Source organism: Babylonia areolata, chromosome 1 (assembly GCF_041734735.1).
Source record: "Babylonia areolata isolate BAREFJ2019XMU chromosome 1, ASM4173473v1, whole genome shotgun sequence".
Taxonomy (NCBI): domain Eukaryota; kingdom Metazoa; phylum Mollusca; class Gastropoda; order Neogastropoda; family Buccinidae; genus Babylonia; species Babylonia areolata.
The window spans coordinates 69,661,718-69,669,983 of NC_134876.1; the positions used below are offsets into that span (position 1 = coordinate 69,661,718).

The 8,266-nt window shown below is 38.5% G+C and overlaps 1 protein-coding gene across 3 annotated transcripts in view; it reads right to left on the reverse strand.

Annotated features, from left to right (window-relative positions):
• Positions 1-5,482, reverse strand: part of LOC143286575 (casein kinase I-like) — a 28,355-nt gene extending 22,873 nt beyond the window's left edge. For 2 of the 3 annotated variants that reach the window (XM_076594212.1, XM_076594194.1), the window contains exons 1-3: positions 5,092-5,482; positions 3,590-3,700; positions 1,107-1,255 (exon numbers count right to left, since the gene is read on the reverse strand). In XM_076594212.1, the coding sequence (XP_076450327.1) occupies positions 1,107-1,255; positions 3,590-3,700; positions 5,092-5,167 (336 nt within the window). In that variant the 5' untranslated portion in view covers positions 5,168-5,482. The remainder of the gene's footprint in view (positions 1-1,106; positions 1,256-3,589; positions 3,701-5,091) is intronic. The other variant, XM_076594203.1, reaches the window with a different exon arrangement.
• Positions 5,483-8,266: the final 2,784 nt, after the last annotated feature.

Consider the following 8,266-nt stretch of genomic DNA (forward strand, 5'->3'; position numbering starts at 1 on the left):
GTGCATGTGTGTGTGTGTGTGTGTGTGTGTGTGTGTGAGGGCTCGTGTACGTTTATGTGTATTTGTTTGTGCCTTCATATCTGTGAAACTTCATGTTTGTTGCATATATGTTATGCATGTGTGTGTGTTTGTGTGTTTGTGTGTATGCATATATGTATATGTATAATTAATTTACACTTATTTGTTTATTTGTTTATTCATTATCATTATTGTCTTTTTATTTCACCTTTACCCATTTATTATTATTATCATTAGTATCATTATTATCATTATTATTATATACATATATAATTCTTTCTTTTTCATTTACTTTTTTTTTTAATCTTTTTTTTTTCATTCTTTTTTTCTCAAGGACTGACAAAGGGCATTGGGTTACGCTGCTGGTCAGACATCTTGGCAGATGTGGTATAGCGTATATGGATTTGAGCTACTGATACTGATGCTAGACATAAGACATATGACGACTGTTTTGTGCTTGTAACTGAGTGGCTACTGGACATTTATGTCCTGCTTTTGTCACTGACAGAAGATGAAAGTTAACCAGAAACAGTGCACCAACTGACCAGGTCCATGTTCTCTACATGTTTGACTCTGATGGAGGACTACATCCCTTCATGGTCAGTAGGTGTTTCCTCTCTTACAAACCTAATACTGTGATAGAACAGAACTTTACACATGACTGGCAGAAACAAGAATTCATGAAATTTTGTTTAATTGTGTGAACTGCTCCTAAAAAAAAAACATACACTTACTTGTGACAGCCACAGAATTTCAAGCATTATCATTTCAGGTAATAACATCTTTGCTTACTTGAACAGATGTAAAATGTAATTTCAGGCATACTGATACTGCGTCTTTTTTTTTGTCTTTTTTTTTTTTGGTCTTTTTTTTATCATCAACCATTACACTCATGTTAAATTGTATTGATCTATTTCATATGTAGTGGAACAATACACATAAATTTCTGTATCCCTATATGGAAACACTGACAGACACACTAACAAGAAATATGCACCAGACTTACATGTAAACACACACATGCATCATAGCTTACATAAATGAGGAAAAGATAGCTCTCCATGGAAAAACAATTTCTAAAGACTAACCAGCTGATCAGCCAGCAGTAGAACGGTTTTCAGACTGAACTTCCGTGAACAGAAGTTGAAGAGATCTTCTAAACTAGGCCCCAGGAGCTCCATCACCATCACATTGTAATCTCCCTCGGCACCACACCATTTGATGGTAGGGATCCCCACTGAAAACAGTCAAGCATAGCTTTCATTCGTTCAGAAATAGTCTTCTTCCAAACACTGTAAAAAGAAATTACTTGTCAATCAAAACAGAACAGAACAAACACTGACTCTAAGGTGACCATGATCTCCACGGTGCACCTACTCCTAAACATTTGCTCATGAATGCTAGTTCAGTACTGTTTCTAATCTGAACATACACATAACTGAACTGATATCTCATTATTTTTTCACACATTGCCAGGTTGTTCATTAATCATGAATTATATGCGAAATCATATAAGCACTGAATGATTCGAATGATGGTGCAGCTTCATGAACAAAAACTGACAAAGGCATTCCTCGCCTGGTGCAAGCTCACTGGTGACTGAGAGACCTGTAAATAAACACACATAATACAGGATAGACCTTCTACCACAGAGATTGCAGGGGAAGATCTGGAAAAGTGTAGGTACAGTTGGGGAAACACATACTTTGTGGCAATGCATGTCCTTTGATGCTGGCTCTGTGGAATATTTCAAAGTAGTGAGGTGGCCTGGAGTTGGAAGACTAATGCCATGACTCCATGTTGGCAGCTTGAGAAGTCCACTTAAAGTGGTCTATGCCACATGAAGTGAGAGTCCTTTAAAAAGAGCGTAAGTTGTACTTTGTGATGCTCCACTACTGTGTGGCCAGAGAACAGTTTGCCAAACAGTATATATATTAAAATAATCTTGGGGAGGCAGTAATCTTCCATCCTCATTCCTGGCTACATGACCAGCCCAGTGCAACTGTATCTTGTATAACACTGCCTCAATGCTAATCACCTTTGCACACTATATATTTGTAGTTTCAGCACATGATAAATGCACACACACTCAAATACATGCACACACATCCACATACACTTGCATGCACATGTAACAAATAACATACAAACAATACTTCTCTTCTTTTTAGATCTTTCACAGAACAGTGATGAATTACAACGAACATGTGACAAAATACAATCTTTAATTTTCCAAAGTGAACTTGCCTGGGTCAGGGAAAAAATCCCCGAAAATTAAAGAAGTTAAAAGTGACCACCTAACTATGTAAAATATTGAACAGGGATTTTACCAAGGCCAGCCACTATAGAAATTTTGATGGAAATAATATATAAGCTAGGCTTATCAAGCTTTATCATTTTACCAAATAATAAACTTGACTTCTAACCTAGCAGCCTTGCGTAAGATTACAAATTTCCATCACTAATACCTACCAGCACCATTCTACCAAGCCTGGTTCCTATGGCTATATAAATTAGAATAATCAGCTGCTGAGAAAATGCACACACACAAACAACCAAGAATCAGTGTTTACACATCACTTTTTTTTAAAGATAACATTCATCAGTTTTAAAACTAATAAAAATCAGTAAAACTAAAAGCTTTCAATTAAAATTTGTCTTATGTGACATAAATGTTCAGCTGAGATGTTCAGTAAAAGTAAAAATTTACAGAAATGCAAAGTATTAAAGGATTTTCACAACAGCAAATGCATTATTAGGGCCATCTGATGTAGAGAAGCCTTCAATGAAAATTTGACTAAACAGCTTAATCACCGATTTCCTCCTGCAGATCTGAATCAAGTATCATCTCTTGGCACATTAGGACTTTCAGATGTTTCTAGTCTAAATAGACATTGTCAATTCTGGTGAAGACAACATTGCTTTTCTAGCAGTGTATCAGACAAATTAACAGTCCTGCTGGAAACAATACAGGGCTCTGTAATCAACAGGAACAAATTTGAAACCTCATTTCAACAATTCCAAGGTACTGGATAATCTTTTGTTCAGACAAGCTTGTCATCACACAAATTTGGTTTACCATCATGATTTTCCTATTCTTCAAACGAAACTATGCACTGGCCTTGCCAGTCAGCAATGTGCTGTGTGACTCACTCAGTCATTGTGAGCGAGGCTTCATCTCCAGAGCAGAATCAAAACTGCCCAGAAACTAAAAGTTAACAGCTGCACAGACATTCAAAATCAAATGCAGAACTTTATCATTTAAGCTTCCCCATTTTGCTTCTCCTGCAGCTAGCTGATCGATGCAGAGCATCAGAAAGCTCTGAGGTGGTGAGGGAGTGACATCAAACATAACATTTTTGTATTTTCATACTTTGTAGTTTGTTGTTCTTGGTTTGTTTGCTTTTTTGTTGTTGTTGTTCTTGTCTGGAATGCACTTTTCTGAAAGAATTGTATCCCTGAATGCAAAATGGCAAACAACATTGCAACCCCTGTATTCAGAGCTATACAATGTGAGGCAAGTCGCACTGACAAATGTGCTACTGTGGAGTAATGGCAAAGAATCTAATACCTCCTCCCTGCATCATCCTGTAGATCTTGCTCTCTATGTGGAGCTGAGGATGTTTTGTCTTGACACATTCTAACTTGATGGCTACCTCTTCTCCATTGGAAATGTCTGTGCCTGTAAAAGAAACAAAACACACACAGTCCACAATATGCAACACTGGCATTACAAATAATGTGTGCTACCATCACTAGTACTACAACTACTACTGTCTGATAGTAATATTGTGAAACTACAAAGCAAATGTGTGTGCGTGCGTGCGTGCGTGCATGTATCAGAAAGTGTATATATATATATATATATATATATATATATATGTGTGTGTGTGTGTGTGTGTGTGTGTGTGTGTGTGAATTATGTGTGTATATGTTTTCGCAAACTTGTTGTACATGCTCTATGTGTGTGTGTGTGTGTGTGTGTGTGTGTGTGTGTGTGTGTGTGTGTGTGTGTGTGTGTGTGCGCGCGCGCGCGCGCCTCTATGCACTGTTATGGTTGGAGTAGCAAAATTGTATTTCCCTTGTGAATAGCAATTTGTTTTGTTTAGTTTTTGTTTTTTTGTTTCATTCATTAAAGTTGCCCGTTTTTTTACATTTCAGTTAATAAGATTGCCTTTTTCCTGTTACGTTGTTGATTTGTGTAAGTGCACATGTACATACATGCAAGTCTTTGTGCATACTGCATGTCTCTGTCTTATTCACTCTTGCAGTGTTTGTCAGGTGGTGTCTGTGTTCGTGGGAAAAGTTGACAACAATTCCCTCCATCCATAAGACACACACAAAGTTGCAACTAAGTTTATCAAAACATACAGAGAAACATCATATCCACAGTAGTTCCACATTCCCATCACCTTAGATTGATTTGATTTAGGTATTTTGTATTTTCCAAAGACTGGTGGCTTGTTGCCCTGATTTCTTACTGGTCTAACATCTAGTCTGCTTCCTGTAGTAATACCAATCATGTTTGCAGAACACAGGTGATGCCCGACATATACTAGCTTCTGAATCACTCAGTGACTTAGTTCTGTGAATAGGGACAGGTTAATCAGTAATTTATGACCCACTGCTTATTTACACACACACACACACACACAAAGAAAAAAGAAAAACGTTTATAGCCCTACAAATGTAAAATAGTTTAGAAAATGTGAAGAAGTATGTCAAATCAAAACTCTCTGTCTCAGTCTCCACTGTTTACTAGAGTTCCCTAGCTTACCCATTTTCTTATTAATTCAGTTCTTGCTGTTGTTTCAAATGTTTCACGACACATCACTATCAGTTTCATTGTTTATGTTAATCCTGTGACTTGCATATCTTGTCATGCTTTATTTCAGCAAATACCATAATGAAAAATACAAAACAAAAGAAACTGCAAAGCCTGTGAAAAAACCTTCCATCCTCTACATTTCCGTTTCCAAAACTGGCAAGTCTGTTCTTCACCCTGTAAACTGTTGGGCCTGAAACAAGCTCTGGCATTTGAGTTGTACTAGCAGACATTCACACACAGCTTACCAAGATAAATGTCTCCGAAAGAACCGCTCCCAATCTTTCTCCCAAGACGGAATTTATTGCCGACCCGTAGCTCCATTCCTCTAGAAACAAATTTTATGTCACAGATTTAGAACACTGGAAGAACTTGTTGAGTTCCAATCCGAAATCAACAATACATTTCGGCACTGGGAACGGTAAGGAGGATCAACGTTTCCTAAATCCCACCTGAAGTCGTCTTTCTCTCAAAAGAAGGCCCACATCAGTAACGATGAAGAATAAAGTATTCCTCTGTGGCACAAAGATGATCACTGAAGAACAAAACGTTACCGATGCTGGCGATAACACTTCGGTTCCTTCTTATCTGTCACTGGCCATCTGAAGCTCAATGGTTGCTTGACACAACTACGCAAGTTAGGAATCCATATCCGGTGGAAAAGCCCGGATGAAAAGCGTCTGCTCAACTTTTGCTCTTAATGCCATTTTGGGGTTGGGGTGGGAGGTGAGTCATATATTGTACAAGCAATAAAACAATCACAAACTTTTTCGTGATTAATCACCATACAACCACTCATACAAATGGATTTTCTTTATCGATCTTGAATGCAAAATCAACGATGCGTAGTAACAAACTTCGCGTCATTGGAAACAAGAGGTCTGTGAAAGGTGTGAATCGGTGTTTTAGCCTAGCATGCGGTTCGTCATAGACATGGATAGGCGAAGGAGCAGCATCTGGAGTGTTGCTGAGTGTGTCACGTTTGTGTGAAATCAGTCGGTGGAAACTTCATGTATACTGAAAACTTTCTTCTTCTTCTTCTTTTTGGCAGCCAGCTTCACTCGTGGTTTACGAATCTACATTGACTGTGGGGGAGGGGGGAGGGTATGGGGCATGGTCCTCGTTAGGGCGAAGGTCATGGGTTGGGGAGTGAAGAAGGGGGTGGTGGGGTATCCAACGGTTAGTCCGGTGCAAACAACAACAAGAAGAAAATGTCAATAACGACAACAGTATCAATAACTGACAACAACAAATCATGCAGTAAGTGATGCGGGCGACAGCCACAAACCCATATAAATACGTCCGTGGTGACAGCCCCAAGGTGGTGGTGGAAGGTGGTGAAGTCGTTACCAGGGGCAATAGTTTAATGGAATCGGCATACAAACAGATTTCAGGAGAAAGGGGGATGAGAAAAATGAACTTGAATGAAGAAGGAATGAAGATCGAATGTTAGCCTACTAAGACAAAATAAGACTGAAAGGGAAAAAAACAACAACAGCACACACACACACACACACACACACACACACACACACACACACACACACACACACACACACACACACACACACACACACAACGACAGATCAATATGATGATGCTGACAGAAACAACCTATTAGCTCACTCCGGCGAAAAAAAAACCTCACCCTTTTTGCCGCAAGGCAAATGAGGCGGCAAAACGTTTATTCCTTGTTCCCCCATGGGGCCATTGAAACATTACATGCATACTTCTTTCACGTGTACCGCACAGCTACAAAACAAAAAGCCCATTCGCCCAAACACGCAATTACACCGCATAAACAAATATTTTTCCCTGGCGGTTGACAACATTCTTGTCCATGGTAAAATTGAGACATAGCTTTAGTATCGAAAAGAACTGCATCTGAATAGAAGAAACAAATGATTTAAGTTTCAACAACATCAGTTCTTTTGCTTTTTGTAATAATAACGATAATGATGATAATAATGATAATAATAATTCTCAGTATGGCGCGATATCCACTGAGTACCATGAATGCTGCTCAAAGCGCCTTTCATCACTAGTTGAATATAAATATGCCTTCAAAACATCTTAACGTCCCTCCCTCGCAGACACATACACACCCAAACACAGACACAAACTGACACTGAATATCAACTGCTCTAAAACATAATTACATAAGCATTAAAATATTTCTGACATAGAATTCCGTTTCGACATACACACACTTAAACGTACACTTACGCGTACCAGAACACTGCACACACACACACACACACACACACACACACACACACACACACACACACACACACACACACACACACGTTGGGATTAACTGAAAATAACCAGATAGGAAAAAAAAAGTGGTATATCACATCTAAGACCCAGCTACATAAATTACACAACGCAGACACTTACACACCCAAACACAGACACAAACTGACACTGAATATCAACTGCACTGAAACATAATTACATAAGCATTAAAATATTTCTGACATAGAATTCCGCTTCGACATACACACACTTAAACGTACACTTACGCGTACCAGAACACTGCACACACACACACACACACACACACACACACACACACACACACACACACACACACACACACACACACACGTTGGGATTAACTGAAAATAACCAGATAGAAAAAAAAAGTGATATATCACATCTAAGACCCAGCTACATAAATTACACAACTTGAATGCATCAAAACAGTGCCACTGGCAGAACAGAAATGCTTACGGAAAAGGTATGTTTTCAGATCTGACTTAAAGGAATGTATATCAGAGGCGTCTCTAAGAGACGAAGGTAGAGAATTCCACACTTGGGGAATTTGAGCTCTGAAAGTCCTATTTCCAACGCATTTCAGATTAGTCCTAGCTACTTACTTGAAACAAGACACTGTGATGGAGTGACGTCATGCTTCACGGACTTGGTTTTTCAATGACACATCGTCATCTCAGTCAACAGTGCAGGAGTACCATTCATCATCTCTGGATCTGAATTTACACTACATTAGTAAACCATATGCAACATGATAACAGATAGGAAACTAAAATAATAATTTTATACATGATAATCTTCTTCTTTCCTTCCCAGTTTACACACACACACACACACACACACACACACACACACACACACACACACACACACACACACACACACACACACACACACTTTTTTTTTTTTTAAGTGGAGGGCTTGCATTTACAACTTGATGTATTATTTCAGGGTAAGTGGAGGGCTTGCATTTACAACTTGATGCATTTCAGGGTATGTACTTCCTTCTTTATACACACACACACACACACACACACACACACACACACACACACACACATATATATATATATATATATATATATATATTCTTTATACACACACACACATATATATATATATTCTTTATACACACACACACAC